This window comes from Strongylocentrotus purpuratus, unplaced genomic scaffold, assembly GCF_000002235.5.
Source record: "Strongylocentrotus purpuratus isolate Spur 01 unplaced genomic scaffold, Spur_5.0 spur5_contig_816, whole genome shotgun sequence".
Classification (NCBI taxonomy): Eukaryota; Metazoa; Echinodermata; class Echinoidea; order Camarodonta; family Strongylocentrotidae; genus Strongylocentrotus; species Strongylocentrotus purpuratus.
The window spans coordinates 1,251,640-1,269,279 of NW_022145520.1; the positions used below are offsets into that span (position 1 = coordinate 1,251,640).

The window sequence follows — 17,640 nt, forward strand, 5'->3', positions numbered from 1 at the left end:
ACGACTTTAGTTTTGACTTTTGTCTATATTTTCACAATCTTGCACCCGATTCCAAAGAAAATCATTGTCTCTGGGTAATTTTATGTTCTTCTTTCCATTGGTTGTATCAGATTTTTGAAATCTTGCCCATTCTTTGAGATAGCGAACTTAGTCTTAGGTCACTCGCGAACTATGGTCAAAATTCAAGCCGGTTGTGTTCCATGTTCAGGCGTTTCAAGAATTGGACCAACACAAAAGTCAGCATGTGGGACATAACAATTAATACTAAAAAAAGTGACTTAAAATGGCGATACAATGCTCTCTATAACGCTATAATAGGTACCCAAAAGACGGTTATTATACTTACCTAATTGGCGGCTCGTTGTAGAAATCCACTATATCGAATTTCATCTTAGCAACATCTCGTTAAAGGCTAACTACCGCAAATAATGACAGCTGGAGTGAAATTGCCACGAAACTCTTGGAATCGAAACACCGTCTGCAAAACAAATTGATGACGTAACCACGAGAAATATTAAGGGCGCCCGCATATCATGATAATCCTCCTTCATTATGTATGACGTGTCTTCTACTTCTAGCTGTTCCTTCCTCTTCTTCTCCCTCATCCTCCTTTTCCCCTCCTCCTTTTCCTTGGCTTCTGATCTTTCCCTCTCTTTTCCTCCTACTCCTCTTCCCGCTCCTCTTCCCCTCAGCCATATTTCTTCGCCTTCCTTATCCTCTTCTTCTACTTCTAGGCCTACTGTAGTCTACTCTTTTTTTTCTCCTCAATCCTCACATAGTCCTCTTGCAACTTTCTTTATTCCTCTCATCCTCCTACCGTCTTCTTCTAGCTTCCTCTACTTTGTATCTTCTTCTTCTCTTTCTTCTTCTAATCTAAGTTACCCAACTTTTAATGGAAATGGGTCTTTAAACTGTTTTATATGATTGTTGCTGGTACATTTTATATCAAGATCTTGTTTAGAACAGATAATGTTCTGGGCCGCCGTATGGTCGATTATTTAAATCGTGGTTATTTCTTCATGAATGTGCAAAAGCACATCTGTGTATTCATCATGATTATTGAATTTCATAACGGTTCCACCATACCTACCCCCCCCCCCCCCCCCCCCCCCCCCCCCTCACTCATTGTTAACGTGTAGACCTATGCATGTTCCCTCTTTAACTTAGGAACCCCCTATCTCTGGTGTGAAAGTCAATGGCGGACTGGGCTTTGCGAAAAAGTACCCCTTTGCCGGGTATTTGGGGGAACACGCATGCGGTCCCTCTGACCCCGGACTGGGAGGGGGCGGGGCGGGACCCCACCACATCCCTATATGAGTGCCGCGGACAAATTTACACTTTTTATGATCACCGTTTTTATTATCTATTATCATTATAATGGCCTATACTTGATTTTTTTTTATTAAAGGCCCACTGCACTACTTGTAGCTACTTGCGCCCTCTATATAATTATAACAAACAATGCTTAATCGGTGACCATTGGTCCCCCATGATCCTCTTTTTCTTATGTTAACTGAGAGCTGAGTTGATGAGATAACCACATGTCCAGTGACCTTGTAGGGCGGTCTAATCCCTCCTGTAAACTATGGCAGATAAGCTTTAAAATAATTGAAAGTGGCCAAAAATTTGTTGAAATCCCTCGTAACTGCTAAAAATAGGCATAGACCCCCCCCCCCCCCAAAAAAAAGCAGGTTCATGAAGGTTCTATTTTAGCAGCTAGGTCTAACAGAACCTCTGACATCATCATTTACTTTCGTTCTCCCACCCCCTCCCCACCACCACCCCAATTCTGACAAGTCATTGGTCAGGCGCCGTAGGTCCGTATTCTCTTTTAACTTCATTACAAACTGCTGTTTTGTAAGATGTATATAGCCTAGGTTATGAATACCAAACCGACTTTACCATTGTTTCCAACTATTTAACAACTATTTATAAACGCTTGACTAAATTTCATGTTAGAAAAAAAGTGGAGCATAATAGAACGGCTATACTAGGAACAAGTCAACGAGTGATATTGTATTGCCTGTTCTTGAGCAATTTAGCGTGAATGGTGTTAAATCGCGTGTGGTTTTCGTAAGCTTTGTTTACGGCTTTATTTTCTTCCTTTGATCCACCTCCCTGCTTTGATTAACGTATTTCGTAAAGCGCTGAATAAAAGTACAGGGTACTGCCTTTTTTTTCTATAGAGACTACATATTTATCGTGATGGCGGTCCGAGGGGCTTAATTGTTCCCAGAATTCGCTCGCGAATGGTGAACGATCAAGAGTCTTCAGTTTTCATAAGTCTGGATTGTTCAAAACTGAATATTGATGATATGGAACAATTAAATCTTTGATTTCTTTTACTTTAACTGATTCCGAAGAAGGTTAACAAATTGAGATGCATTTTTGCCATGGAACCTCGACAGTTGGATTATTAAGTAGAGTTGGATAAAATGTTTTACCTGAAAACAGACGTAATTAAGGACACAAACAAAACAGTAAGTATAACGTGTTCATTATTTTCAGACTAATCATTAACTATTCGACTTTGCTCACAAAAATGACAACTGTTACATTTGATGTTTTACTGATTTATAGCACTAACTAAAAAGTAGCTAGTAAATCAATTTATATTTTGTTTTCATCTCCCTTGCATGTCTTCAAATATCATAATTGCCCAATCACTTAAAGAATAAGAAGGGAATATCAGTAACATTTTCTGTGAGGCCAGACAGGAAAAAGACAAATTTTCAAAATAATAATCAGTTTGTTAAATTTGCCAAAGGGGAGCGGGTATATATACTACTTCTGGGAGAGGTAATTAAGGGGGATCCAAATGAATTATTTTCCTAGCTTATCTACGAGGCCTGGCAAGAAAAGCATTTTCTAATAATGCACAGTTTCTTAAATTTGCCAGAGGGTGGCATATACTCCCAAGTCGAGCGATGTACAGGTGCGATGCGTTAATTATTGTATTACATAAAAGTATTTGATCCCCCTCACAATATGTGCCTAATATGAGGGTCAATTTTAGGTAGACATTCATGTATAGTTATGTTTACCTTATCTGTATATATTGTTTTATATATGCACCAGCCAATGTGGAGAGCCTCTCGACAGAATATTCTTTTAGGTGATCCCCAGGCATTGGCTGGCGCTAAAAATCATACTGTTAATGTTATATCATTTTGTCAGCCCTGTGATGTTTTCTATGTATTGTTATCATCTTGCCTGGAAATAAAATAAATAAATAGATTTAGGTAGAATTTTGTGCCCTTCTCTAGATTCTATCTTTTATAGAGAAACATCACATATAGCATTGCAATAGGACCTAACTGTTTTATCGGGACATGTATTTACATCAATATTGCAAGTTGTATTTCATGAATGACGATTAGAAACGGTATACCATTAACAACATGTAGACTGACGATCAATCAGACACCACTCCTCGGCCTTCTTCCCCCCCCCCCCAAAAAAAAAGAAGAAGATGTTTCAATAATCCCAGATTTATCTATTCCATATTAGGGTCGTTCACTTAAATGTTTGTTTGAGATATGAATTCTCAAAACAATTTTAAAGATAGGTAGCTCCTCCCCCCCCCCCCCCCCCTATACTTCAAACTATTAAAATGTTGTCATCATACTCTTCATCAGAAGCACAGCGTAGGCGTAGGCGGTCCCGCCATTTTTTGTTTGGGGGAGGGGGCATTATCAAAATGGTAGAATTGCGCGAGAATTAAAGGCCACCGGGAGAGGGAAAGAGGGGATTTTTAGATGGGGTGGTCGCATCATCCTTGATCAAATTTTCGCACTTTCCCTATATAATTCTTTTTTTGGGGGGAAGGGCCGGGGGATTCGCCGTTTAATTGAAGGGCAGTTTCCTCTTAGTCTGCAAGCACAAACCCTGGTCAGTCGTAAAAGTGAGTCTGCACTATAAGACTACCATAGGCCATGTACTGTAGCTGCTCCAGTAGGTAGCTGGGCTAGACTTCTCTCAAGGCACAATGATTTTTTGATTAAGTGTCAAATTAGGGTCTGTGCCTGCAGACTAGTTTCCTCTTGCCCCCTAGCTCTGGCTATGTCACTGATGATCGTGCTATCTATACATGACAATAATAAATTATAATAAAATGTGTCCTATGGGTAGCCACATCATTAGGAGAGAGGCAAATGTGGATTATTGTCTCACCGAATGACGTTGATTCCGGGCTAGGATTCGAACCCTCAACCTTTGGGGTGAGTGTCAAGTGACTAAACCACTACACCACTACACCTCCACAGATGAGTCATACTATACGAAGAGAACAAGTGTCATCCCGTCGAACAGGTCCAATAATACTCCCTTAGAATAAGTAATAATAATTAATGTTGTCCTAAGATTGTAATGGTTACATATACAACTCGATCCTAGCAACGCGACACGCACGAAAACCGTTATTGCTGCGTTCGTTTTCAAAGCTATATTTACACGGACACAATGGCGAACTGCATTTGTCTGCAAAGGTCTTAACTCCTTTGAGGTAAAACAAACAATGTCTGTGAAGTGCATGATATATTTAGCCAATTTTCATTAATTGTGACAATTGTGATGAATTTCTATTTGAAATTCGAAATTCGTGTTAAATATAGACTCCAAGTTCAACGGCATTGTATTGGGTTTGCCCATCCGGTAACAATTTTTATGTGGTTGTATAGCTCACACGCGAGCTATCGAGTAAAGATAGAATCCCTTTGAGGCGCCCACGCGGACCGTGGTAGCATGACCTTCTACAATTTCGTCAGCTTAGAGCCAGAAGGGCGTTAACTCTGTGTAATATCTTATAAGTTGATGCCGTTCTGACTTCCAGCAGGTGATTTCATCTGTGACAACCTGCAAAACTCCATAATAGAACGCATTTTAAAATGTGTATCAGTATTAGAACAAAAATAGGTTTCCGTTTCTGTTTCCGCAAAACTAAATTTACATTCCTTATTGATAGATCATTCTCTCCAAAGAAGCGTCGACGTCACAAAAAGGTATAACAGATAACCTACGATTATATTTGCGACGGGTTTGTTTTAGATCAAACTAATCAAATATTGATATGATTCTAAAAGAGTCGTTATCTCCAAAACAAACAAACCGACCGAGGCAATAGGCCTGATGGCCGAGTAACACACAATGGACGGCTATTTTTTCGTTTCTCTCTCTTTCTCCTTTTCTTTTTTATTCTTTTCTTCTTCTTTTGTTAATTCATTTTTTTCCTCTCTACTCTTGTTTTTTCTTCTCTTTTTTTTTCTTTCTTTTTTTTTCAATTCCTTTTCTATTAATGTCTTTTTCTTTATTACCTTTTTTTCTTTTTTATTCTTTTCTTTTCTTTTCTTTCCTTTTCTCTTGTTTTTTTTTTCCTTTCATTTTCTTTTCTTTTTCTATTCTTTTCTATTCTTTTCTTTAATCTTTCTTTTAATTCATTTCATTTTATTTCCCTGTCTTTCCTTTTCTTTTTTGTTCTTTTCTTTTCTCTTCTTTCCTTTTCCTTTTCCTCTATTTTATTCTAATTTTTTTTCTTTCTTTTTTCATTTTCCTATCTTTTTCTTTATTTTTCACTCACTTCCTTTTCTTTATATTGTCTGTACTCTTTTTTTCCTTAACGGTTTACTTTTCTATCTTTTCCATTTTGTTTTTTAACAATCTGAAAAGAAGAATATTATTCAAACTAAGAAGAGAGCTAGAGGCCTTTCAAATTCATGGATCAGTTTCTAATAATTCACACACAAAAATATATAATTTTATGAAATTAAATTTCTGTAATATATAGTTTTACTTTGTAAATCCACCCAACTGTCTTTTTCCAATACTGTTTACATGTATGTTGTGACGCCATTTTGCAAATTATTTATCCTTTTACATTAAAATTAAAATTTTAAATAATATAAATGAAGCAGAATCATCCTTCTAATTTAAAGCTCTTTCTACAGGTAAATTGCTAAACAATTCTAAAATGTACAGACTTAACGATATGCTTGTATATTTTTTACATAAAATTTACTAAGTTTAGCTGTTGAAAGGATCGTATCCAGTAAATTCATCATAAACATTATTTTAAAATTAATGATATAGTTTTGTTATCATGCAAAGAAATGAACAATTTATTCATTATTAATTCAGAGTCGACAACAAACCTAGATATAACCAGGCACGTAGCCACGGGGGGGGGGGGGGGGGGGGGGGGGGGGCGTCCCCCCCCCCCCCAAACATCAAACTCTGGCTACGTGCCTGGATATAACCACCGATTGGTATATATAAATAACACTTTCTTTATTACCACACGACCTTAATGTTTAAGATTCATAGACCTCCTTTGCTTTCAATCAAAGAATCTTTGTTTTTAACACAGCTTCCAACTCACTTTTGTCTTGTCTATTTTCACTATAGGGTTTACAAAAAGATCATTCGAAACAAAATATGTTTGCGTGTCTATGCTAAGTAACGCCTACTAACAATACCACATCACTGTTATATAAAACCTCCTTGTCATGCTAGTACTAATGGGCGAAAGTGTTTCATAATATCTGATTTTCGCAATTGTTGTCTTCTTCATTCCCCCCCTTTTTTTTTTCGTTTTTTTTTTTGTTTGGTTACTGGAACGAACTCTCTCCCCCCTCTCTCTTTCTCTCTCTTTTGCCCAATATTCTCGCTCACGTTCATTCAAATAATAACATAATAATCTACAATCAATTGAATGATATATACCCCCCCCCCCCCCCCCTCCCCGTTAAAAACTCCCTTAAACAAATTTTACCAAGTGAAATGTTTAAACACATTTTCTGCTACAGGGCCTATATTTACGAACATGGCTATAACTTTGACTACGAAAAATCGTTTAAATTTCATATGCTAAGCGATCTCTTGTGAAGAAGGTCACAAGTCGACACGCTCAAATTAGGGTCGCTGCTCAAAGTGGTTTCGTGCAGCCTCAGACATCACGCATAGCACATTAAACGAAAATATTGTTTGAAAGACTAGACATCCGTGTCGAAATGTCGGGACACAACGTTACAAACCGTAAAATCTAGGAAAACGAGATTTTAGGAGTATCGTTCATTCGCACTCACAGGACAAATTTGATGTTATTTATCGAAACGTTTTGATGTCAATTGTGATCACCTATAATAAGGATCATGCGGGATCGAAATGAATATGTTGATGATCGCAAAGGTAAGGATGACCTTAACAATTTTGTGTCAGCCATTTTTGCACGATCGAATTATCTGTATCATATTTAATGGACAACTTGTTGTGACTTCATTCAAAGAGCCTACTATTATCTGCTTCAACTAAAGACATATTTTTCTGGAAAGAGTATTGAGATTTTGATTTCTGTATTCAGTTCCCGGGATTCAGTTGTATTCCTTTTGTTCCTTATTTCGTTCGGATATCTGGTCATTTGTTCGTTCCTATGAAGGCATGAATCAACTGAATTCTCAATGATAGATGTTAAGCTTTTTTTAAAGGTGTAAGAATGAAAGAAGAATGACATGAAAGATTAATGTATAACTACTTTACAAAATAATTTCAGTATATGCGACGTACCATCCCTACAACAAATGAAAAAAAGTGAATTTGGCATGTTAGATTAAGTCTACGATTAAAGGGACTTGGTAGCATTGTTCAGATGAGAAAAAATGGTGCTTAAAGCAGGTAGTGACTTCAATGGTTGATGTACAATTAAAGATAATCTGAAAGTTCGAGTGAAAACGGACCATTATTAATGATACAAATTGGGGGAAACTAATATGATCGAATCCTCAATTCGCCCAACGATATTATTGCAATTTAATTACATTTTAGGTGAATGAAAATCGTCACAAAGCAATGAATTTGCTCTAATATACCATTTCAGACATTTAAGTGTTGAAGTATTTTTAAAAGGTTGTTTTATGTCTTATTTCCATTGAAAAACGGTTGGGAAAATTCAAAAATGGTTGGGAGAATTTACTGTAAGAGAGTGTCGCACAGTGACGCCTATAAAGAAAACCATAAATATCTTTGTGGTTTGATAATTTTTCAGGATTTGTTCATGTTAGAGGGCTAGAATAGTAGAAGGAATATAATAAGTAACATTTCATAACAAAATTACGCAGTTTTTTCATCAACCTTCAACAGTGTTACCGAGTCACGTTAATGCATTACGGTTTGTTCTATGTAATAGTTATCATTAAAATGTCTCTTCCATCTTAAAGGCCTACTGCACTACTGGTAGCTACTTGCGCCCTCTATATAACAAACAATGCCTAATCGGTGACCATTAGTCCCCCATGATCCTCTTTTTCTTATGTTAACTGAGAGCTGAGTTAATTAGATAACCACATGTCCAGTGACCTTGCAGAGCGGTCTAATCCCTCCTGTAAACTACGGCAGATAAGCTTTAAACCAAAATTTAGAAATACTGTTCCTAATCATTTAATTAAATTGAATATAGAGGAAATAATTTTCAATCAGTATCCATTTTCACACGTATTATGTTAGAAATGGTTACATGACATAATAATATTTTAACTCCACGCAAGATTTATTTTCCCTCTTAACAATAAGAAACATTATTACTTTCATTATTAATAAATATAAATAATATCTGAGATTTTTAAGGCACCGAATCAACTTGAAATCCAATGATCAGGGTGCACTTGTGAAACAAAAACAAAAAAAGAGATCTCATAAAAGCATCTGCGTTTATAAACAAAGGAACAGAAGTAAGATAGAACATTAACGAATGACAGAACAATTAGCTTTATGCCGAATCAAACAGATACGTTTTTAAAAAAAATTAACACTTCAATTAACTGATAGGCATATGCTATTATGAAATCTCTCTCAAGGGATACCAATCCACAGCGAAAGTTGTTTTTTTCCCAGTCATTACCCCCCAAAAATCGTTACAAAACTTTTTTTTGAATTTCCAATTTGTTATCACATACAAACAAAAACAGTGCCACCTAAGTGTATATCTAAACATTTTGTTTTACATAATTTCTTTTCGAAATGTGTAGTCTACTTCAGTATTTTACAAATATTTAGCTATTTTACGTTGTGTAATATCCATATTTTAAGTTATGGAATTTGCATCAATATGCATATTGATTTAAAATACCTCACTTCTGGCACCATCTAAAGCATTCATGTGACCAAATGATAATATTTAGTAAAACAGTATTAATGCCCGATCCAATGAAATATACATGCAATAATTATCAAACAATAAGAACGAAGTAGAAACAACATGTTCATTCAAACAATAAGTAAGAAATATATACATCATGTTCATAGGCCTCGGTCTGTATCGTGCGGTAATGTTTGTGCTTTATGTAGTTCCTCAACTATCATATTCTCTTGTGATTTGTGATAAATAACTGTACATTATACCAAACATATATAAGGTTAAAGTGCATCATGTATTAAATTGTGTAGTTAAATTTCCATGCCGCGGGGCGGAAATCATTTGAAAAATACGCAGAGCTGAACCTATTGATCTCAAGTCGTATCTCATCATCTAAAAGCACACTGAACGTGAAAATATGTTGTGTTATGCAGATACTGCACCCGAAGGTGCTTGTCGTTAAGGAGGTTTAATCAAGATAGATAGACGGGTGGGAATAGTACTGAATTGTTCTGTATCAAGATGTTATTTATAGGCTCTTTACATTTCACACCCTCATTTTGCATGTCATATCTATATTATATGCCAAATTCATTAAATAATCATTATATAATCTGTATTTATTTATCTGTTTTATTTTGTTACCGACTTATCCGATTATACGACTCACACTTCAAACTTCAAGTTAATACAATGGAGTGCAGAGATTAAATGTTTTATTATTATCATCATTGTTGTTATTATCATTACATTATTATCATTATTATTATTAACATCATCATCATTAGCAGCATCATCATCATCCTCATCATCATCATCATAAACAACATTACTGATTATTACGCATTATAGATCATTTTAGTTATTGTTGTTGTTGGTGTTGTTTCCGTAGTCGTTGTTAATTTGTTATGTTATTACTGGGTAGGAAGTTATTCCGTGAATAATTTCAGCGCCCAGGACATCTTTGCTAAAGTTATGATAATGATAACATTTTGTAGGCGACTTAAATCCCCACTGCACTACTTGTAGCTACTTGCACCCTCTTTATAGAAAACAATGCCTATAAGCGGTGCATGTTGGTCCCCCATGAACCTCTTTTTCTTTATTAATATTATTGAGAGCTGAGTTGATGAGATAACCATCTGTCAGTGACCACGCTAGGTGGTCTAATCCCCCTTGTCAAACTGGCTCAGACGAGCTTTAAGCATTCCCTGGGACGAATATGTGTGCAAGAGCTAGAGTCGGTTGATTCCCCCCCCCCCCCTCATTATTGTAAGGTGTTTTTTTTTTTTTTTTTTTTTTTTTATAGTTTTATACCTTTTTAAAGATACTATGTCCCTTTTGCAGCCAACCTCAAATTCTGTAGAACTTTGTAGGAATTATGAATATGTCATGTATGCCCTATCTGTGAAATTTAAACGTTTGCAGTGTCCTAATATTCAGTTTAAGGCAAGGAAACCCGTTTACTTGCTAGACTTCACTGTCAGACACTATTGAGTGACTGACTGGCTTTTTTCTTCTTTCGTAACAACATACATAAAATGAGCTGTAAAGGGTACATGAGCTTTTGTCTACATCAATAATCCACTTCTTGTAATGGCCCAAATTAAACTGATTGAATCTTTGCGCTGCATAAAACGTACGACCATTCGGTACAATGGTCTGAAAATCAAGACTATTACTTACTGGCTCTATAGCTCCTAAGTCGATTCGACAACTAATATTCATTACTTTGCCACTTAAAGACATTTTCAAGCTCCCCCTTTTTTAGGGAAGTTCTAAATGCCGTTGGAATTTAACCTCTTCATTTGTTTGGCCTGCAAATGGGACATAGAACCTTTAATAATAATACCAGTTTGTTTATCCTAAATCTTGTAGGCTTAAGCCAGGAGAAAACTGAGCTGAAAATAAACCTTGACGGATTAAAAAAAAACGCCCTCATCTAGAGAATGAAAAAACTATCTTCAGTTCTTCAATTTTTACAGCAAAGTTGTTCAGGCAATGATGGTAGTAACATAAATTGAACTTGTCAACCTTTAACGAGAGGTGCATGTGCCGTTTTGTGCATGTCACCAACAAGACAAAGAAAATAATAATACAAATCTTTTTTGAATAAGAAATCACTTTTTGCCACGTACAAAATTACCTCGTCATATTGGTATCAGTATTTAGACAATGATTAATTAATCTTAGTTGATTTATAATCATCCGTGATACAATTTGACTTGAACGACACGCGTTGTACTTTGGAGTCTAATAGGAAATTAATAGCTAGATTGCCACTGGAAGTAACGGGTGCTCCCTCTTCAAAATAATTTTGCTGCAATTCAATGACTTTTTATCGCTTACTAATAATAAAGTCAATATTTGTAAGATATTAGTATGATGACCCAAGATATAGCCTGAGATGAAATTAATTAAACAGATTAAAGCTATATGCTACAGAATATTCCCATCATTTTGAGGGTATAATTTATCATTCAGGTCACGATATTGCAACATATTGATTTGTCAAGTTTGAAGATAATACATGATATCTGTTTAATGGCTTGTTACAACGCAAATTTTAAATTGAAAATTTGTTCGATTCGATAGGCCTGTTAGAACCATCATTAGGAGAGAACACATTCGAAAGCGAAACCGTAGGAGCATTTCAAAGCAAGGATGATAATTATGCATACTTAAAAATTCATAAAGAAATAGTATGGCACAGTACGTTTATATCGGTTCTCATAGAAAACAATGATGTATGTTTGTAAAACACTATATAAACACGTCAAAGACACATAATAGTGGGTTCTCAGGGGAAATTTGACATCATCCGGGTGTTTACCTAATTTAATAACAGAGGTTGTCAATCACCAGGATTATAGTGTAGCTTTCATATTTATGACCAACAGGCCTTATGTAATTGTTTGCATTTTCCACCAATCTTATACAGTTCCCTAAACTGAAGACTCTCCGAGAGACTGAAGGGTTGGGAGGGGTATTTTGTGATAGTACTATGCATGGTTTGCTGTGTGCGAACCATTATTGGTATTTCCACCAAGTCCGATGTCAGCGAATTATGACCTGCTGCACATGGAAACTGTCGACCATCTTCCTTTAAATATGATTTCTAAGTGGTCCTGAAATCCGTTTAATCATAATACGCCCAACCAACAAAATGGCGAGCATCCGAAAGAACGTTCTGTCTTTCAAAAAAATAATTCTCTTATGCTAATCTTCATGAATGTCATTAAGGATAAGAATACACATTGTGGGCTTTAATAGATAATGATAAAATTATACATGAATGAAAACTGAATTAGAACAGAAGACATGTTTCTCGTCAAGTTACAAGGCACAAAGCGTCAGCCGAGAAATACATCCTGAAATTATTCAAGATGTGTATGACTAGTCAATAAAAAAATAAAAAAACATGAAGTCAATTTGGAAATGACTACACATATTAATTATCTGGACATTGAATTGCTTGATTGGTAGAGTTCCATCAGCAATTTATAGACAAGTTTTGTTTGTTCAGAAAAAAATAAAGCAATGATTGCATGTCCTTTGTGTGCAGATTACATGTATAATGCCAGTGAACAAAATGTTCATATACATGTATTCAAAGTCCATTGCCCCATCTGTACTGCAGACATCCCCCCCCCCCCCAAAAAAAAAAAAAATCTCTCTCTCTCTCTCTCTCTCTCTCTCCCACTCTGTATCTCTCTCTCTCTCTCTCTCCCACTCTGTATCTCTCTCTGTCTGTATCTCTCTCTCTCTCTCTCTCTCTCTCTCTCTGTATATCCCTGGCTGTCTACAGTATGTCTCTCTTTTTTTCTCTCTCTCTGTCTCTTTTTCTGTATCTCCTTATCTTTCTCTCTCTCTCTCTCTCTCTCTCTACTCCACTCTATCTGTCTCACTTATCGGACACTGAATTTCATCATCATCATGATTAGTAAATAGTTTTTTTTGTTCAAGCAATTTGTGTTTAAATTTCCACTATTCTATCAGTTATTTTTTTTCTTCCAATCAAAACAAATGACTACTGTGTTTTTCACTTTTCTTTCTAATTCACATTTGTTATAAATACAATACCTGATATTTTGGCAAGTCACACTGATTTTTGAAAGATTCATGGATATCTTTTTATTTCATAAATTAGACAACAAAGCCCTGTTTGCATGAATATAATTTGTTGATAGTTGTATTGGATTTCGTATATTTCTTATGCATTCGATAACGATGACTTGTCGCTTGTGAGGCCTTCTTTTTGCCTAATTGACCCTGTCAAAATGCGATCATGAGCAGACATTACTTCGCCATTCCGTCACGTAATTCGAATCGAAGGTGTAAATTAGTTCATTATCTAAGTGCTATATTTACAGATAAGATTGTTCTTGAGATTTATATATTTACAGTGCTTTTATAAGACAATGATAGGGGAGTAGACACACGACTGTGAACTCATGTTAATTTTTTTTCTCTTAAGTTGGTCAATATTTGCTCTATAAATAAAGCTGAAGTGTTTTAATTGACACTTTTGATAAATGAGTAGGTTCGTGAAACATATTGAGATACTATTTAAGAGAGGTCATCATATAATTACAATTAAGAGAAATAGAAATAGTTTTGAAATAATCAATCGGTGGAAGGTCATTTTAATATAGGCCTATAGATATTTACATGATTGATCTCGCTATTGTAATGAAGGGAAGTCAAACACATAGTTCGGTGACGAAATCAATATTATTTATAGTTTCATTTAGGATTTTATGGTATGATTTATCCTGCATTGAAACATGTCGACGAGGATGAAAAATAGTATGGGCTAAGTAAAGATGGGGTTCAGCTCTATCACAACCTGTCTAAGCCAATACTAGCACCCTCTCCTAAATATCGCTTTAAAATGTAGGGGAGGGCACCGGCATTAGTCCATAAATAACATGCGAGAGAAAATGGCCATTGAGTGGGGAAGGATGGGTGGGAGGGAATGGTATTATCTTCTTCTCACGCTGTCTTCAAGCTCTTCATTCTTTCTATTTTTCTCCTATAATATTAAAATTTCCGTCCGATTGGGGGGCATTTTGTTTCCGGGACTCCGGAGATATGCAAATGCTTGGTTCTGACTATGGTAATGACCTTTATTTTTCTCTCCCACCATTCATTTCAGGTCTGCAACCAACCCCACCAGCTCTTCCTCGAGATAAAGGGAGAGACTCGTCCTCTTCTCCCCGAGTTGCTGATCGGTTCACCACCATGGAAAAACATCGTCCAATCTGGGCTAGGGGTCTGACCGCAACGGAATTGGACCAGCGACAGGAACAGGCCCGGGTTAAGAACCACGGCCACCAGGTACTCCTAGAGTCCAAGCTAGGGAAACTAGACCTGAGGGAGAAACGTTCCGTCAAAGACATCCGACGGAAGACAGAGAACATGCTGGAACTTCTGCAGAATATCCAGTCCTCGACGCCGAGGCTAGGCCCGGTTGAGAGACCAGGATCGACGATGACCTCTGGAGGGCTTCGTGACCCCACACCACAGCCGGTAGACAAGGCGCGACTGATGCCTCTGGGTCACGTATGGGAGGAATCATCATCAAGCGGAGGGAGCCCAGAATACGACGACGATTCAACCTCGTCAAGGACATCAGCCCCCGACTTTCATTTGCCACGGTTGAACCCGTCGAACCCGGCAACTCCAAAGTTTAACACACGTCGACGGTTCAGCGCGAATGACGCCTTGGCACAGTCACTTAAACGATTCAATGCCTACAAATCAAATCTGGGTAGATTTCCGTCGACCGAGGCCGTAGATGAGAATGATAATGTTGTTGTGCGACCATCGAGCACCTCGAAGCAGAGTCGTAGAAATTCGCAGCAGAGATTACATGTGGAAGACGACGAGGTGAACTGTGTAGGGTCACGATCCCTCTGTAGCTCACGGAGGGACCTTGAGTCCTTCTCAAGTCAGGGCGATGAACAGTCGTCACGCGTTTGCTTCAGGTGTCAGAGTGGCATTTCTTCCTTGAGACAGGTATCCGAAGGCGTAACTGTTGAGGGTGGTATCCGCAAGGCTGAAGATAACCAGGCCTCGCCAAATGACGAGATAGACGCCATTAACTCAGCCAACAAGAACTCGTCGACGGCGCCGTCCATTTCCCGCAGTTTGTCAGTCTTGGCTCCAGAATTCTTGCCAATCATCAGGGCTCAGACTAGAAGTGGAAAACGACCCGACAAGGAAGACGATCACGAAAATGATGACGATGATGTCAACGATGATGTCGGAGATGTGTCCATCGTCGTTCCCTTCCATCATAAAACTGAACGATCGTTAAACATGGCGAGGCGGCAATCGTTGGCGATGAAACCGGCAACGTTCAGAAACCTGGACATTCGTCGGAAGTCGTCCCCGGACGTCCTGGCCTCGACGATCACGCTGAACCAGAGGGTACTTCTCCGATCGAGACAGATGCCTACCAAGAGTCTTCCAACCTCTCCCAGGTGGAACAGAAGTGACAACGTCGACTTGCAACTGAAGATCAAGAACTTTCTCGATAAAACAGATTCCTTCATTCAGTCTGGTGAACGATCGCAGAGAGAAGATGAATAATAATATTGTAGGTCATCTTCAAAACATAGTTCCGCTCTCTTTCCACCTCTATTCTGTCTATTTTTATCTTTTTCTCTCCCTGTGTATATCTGCCTGGGTCTCTCTCTCTCTCTCTCTCTCTCTCTCTCCCTCTCTCCCTCTCTCTCTCTCTCTTACTCTCCCTATCTCTCTCTCTCTCTCTCTCTCCCTCTCTCTATATATATCCCTCTCTCTCTCTATTCTCTTTCTCTCTCGCTGTCTCTCTGTCTCTCTGTATCTCTGTATCTCTTTCTCTCTGTCTTTATATGTCTGTCTCTGTCTCTGTATCTCTCTCTTGCGCGTTATCTATCTTACCTTAAAATTCTCCTTGCAAGATCTTTCCTTGTACATACATTTTTGTAAGGTGTCTGATGAAACATGTATATTCATTTGAAAATAGGCCTTATGTGTTAGCTATTATTGATATAATGTAATTATAGTTATGATGTAACATGTACCACATCTCAAGGAGCATGACCGAAATAATTAAGAGTCTCTATAATTAAGAAATTCATTTTTTACTTCTAAAACGTTGCCAACTCCTGCCGAATATTTTGGTGGTACATACTTTTACATTTTTGCAATGCTTGTAAAAATTAGATTTTTATCAACTTCATGAATTTCATTGGACGGCAAGATCACCCCCTCCCCCTTGTTTTAATCTCTCTCTCTCTCTCTCTCTCTCTCTCTCTCTCTCTCTCTCTCTCTCTCTCTATTTTCTTTCTCTCTCCATCTTTCTATTTTTAATACAACGTAATACTTTTTCGATTTGATATTCCAAGTCTTTTAATTTGTCAGATATTGTGATATAATCAATCTCTACACTTTTTTTTGGATAAATTTACACCAGGCCTGCCCATAGAGTTGGAATAATTTTGTCTTACCTCTTTTCATGAAATGATTGTGACGGTTTATTCCAGACTGATAGATAAAATTTATATCTTCTCAGAACTATATTGATCAATCTCTATGGCCCTTTAGATTTATCAATAAAGTTATGCGAATATATTAAACTTATATATCTAGAATAAACCATATTTTCACGATCCCTTCATGACAATACATTTTAAAAATATTCCAACTTTATGGGCAATTAATAGTGTATTGAGAACTCGTTAAGATTAACTTATAAATCATGCCTTGTTTATAGACAATAATTTGATCTTTCCATTGTACAAAAAAACTATATTAAACGAAGTAACTTCATACTATGAGAGAATGGCTTAATCGCTTTACTATTGCTGTGAATCCCTGGAAAATGCTTTGTGAAAGGTGAACCTAGCATTTGAATGAGAGGTGCAGGCGAACCATATTTGCCGACAAGCTAAATCAGATTTTCCACCAATCAAAAAAGAAAGGAAAGATGGAACAGAAAAGAAAAATAGGTCATCAATTTTATAAGATTTGCCGACATTATTTATTTAATTGGATGCAACCCCCCCCCCCCTACTATAGGGGCAATTTCGACATCTCGAACTGTAAAACATAACTATTTTGTTTCAAATTCACTTTAGCCACTTACAATTTTATACGAATGCTTGTTACACATTCCCAAAATCTGAACATGCGTTGCTTTTGAAATACACATCAAAAAATAAAATGAATACGGAGAAATTTGAAATGTATCTATAAGGTTCGTACAAGGCTCATAAATATATATATTTTTAAATAAAAGGCGTATTTTAAATATGATCCAATAGTCGGTCAAACTTTTATTTTCATTTCCTAGACAGGAAGCATGATCAGAATGCCATCAGTAATATCCACATTTTTTTTAATAGCACATTCGTAAGAAACTTGGAAAACTAACGTGACATAATAAATTTATTCGTAACGCAAAGGTCAAAACACTGTTGAATATGATTTACTCAAATAATGTTAAATGTTAAAATGGAATGATCGGT

General features: G+C 36.9%; 2 protein-coding genes across 3 annotated transcripts in view; one reads left to right on the top strand and one right to left on the bottom strand.

Annotated features, from left to right (window-relative positions):
- Positions 1-502, bottom strand: part of LOC115921668 (probable cation-transporting ATPase 13A3) — a 42,409-nt gene extending 41,907 nt beyond the window's left edge. The window contains exon 1 of one of the 2 annotated variants that reach the window (XM_030979474.1): positions 347-502. The gene's annotated coding sequence lies outside the window, so the exon portion shown is untranslated. The remainder of the gene's footprint in view (positions 1-346) is intronic. The other variant, XM_030979468.1, reaches the window with a different exon arrangement.
- A 1,711-nt stretch (positions 503-2,213) lies between these two features.
- On the top strand, positions 2,214-15,767 carry LOC115921677. Its single transcript, XM_030979508.1, has 2 exons — positions 2,214-2,480; positions 14,280-15,767. The coding sequence occupies exon 2, from the start codon at positions 14,366-14,368 to the stop codon at positions 15,716-15,718; it is 1,353 nt and encodes a 450-aa protein (XP_030835368.1). The 5' UTR covers positions 2,214-2,480; positions 14,280-14,365; the 3' UTR covers positions 15,719-15,767.
- Positions 15,768-17,640: the final 1,873 nt, after the last annotated feature.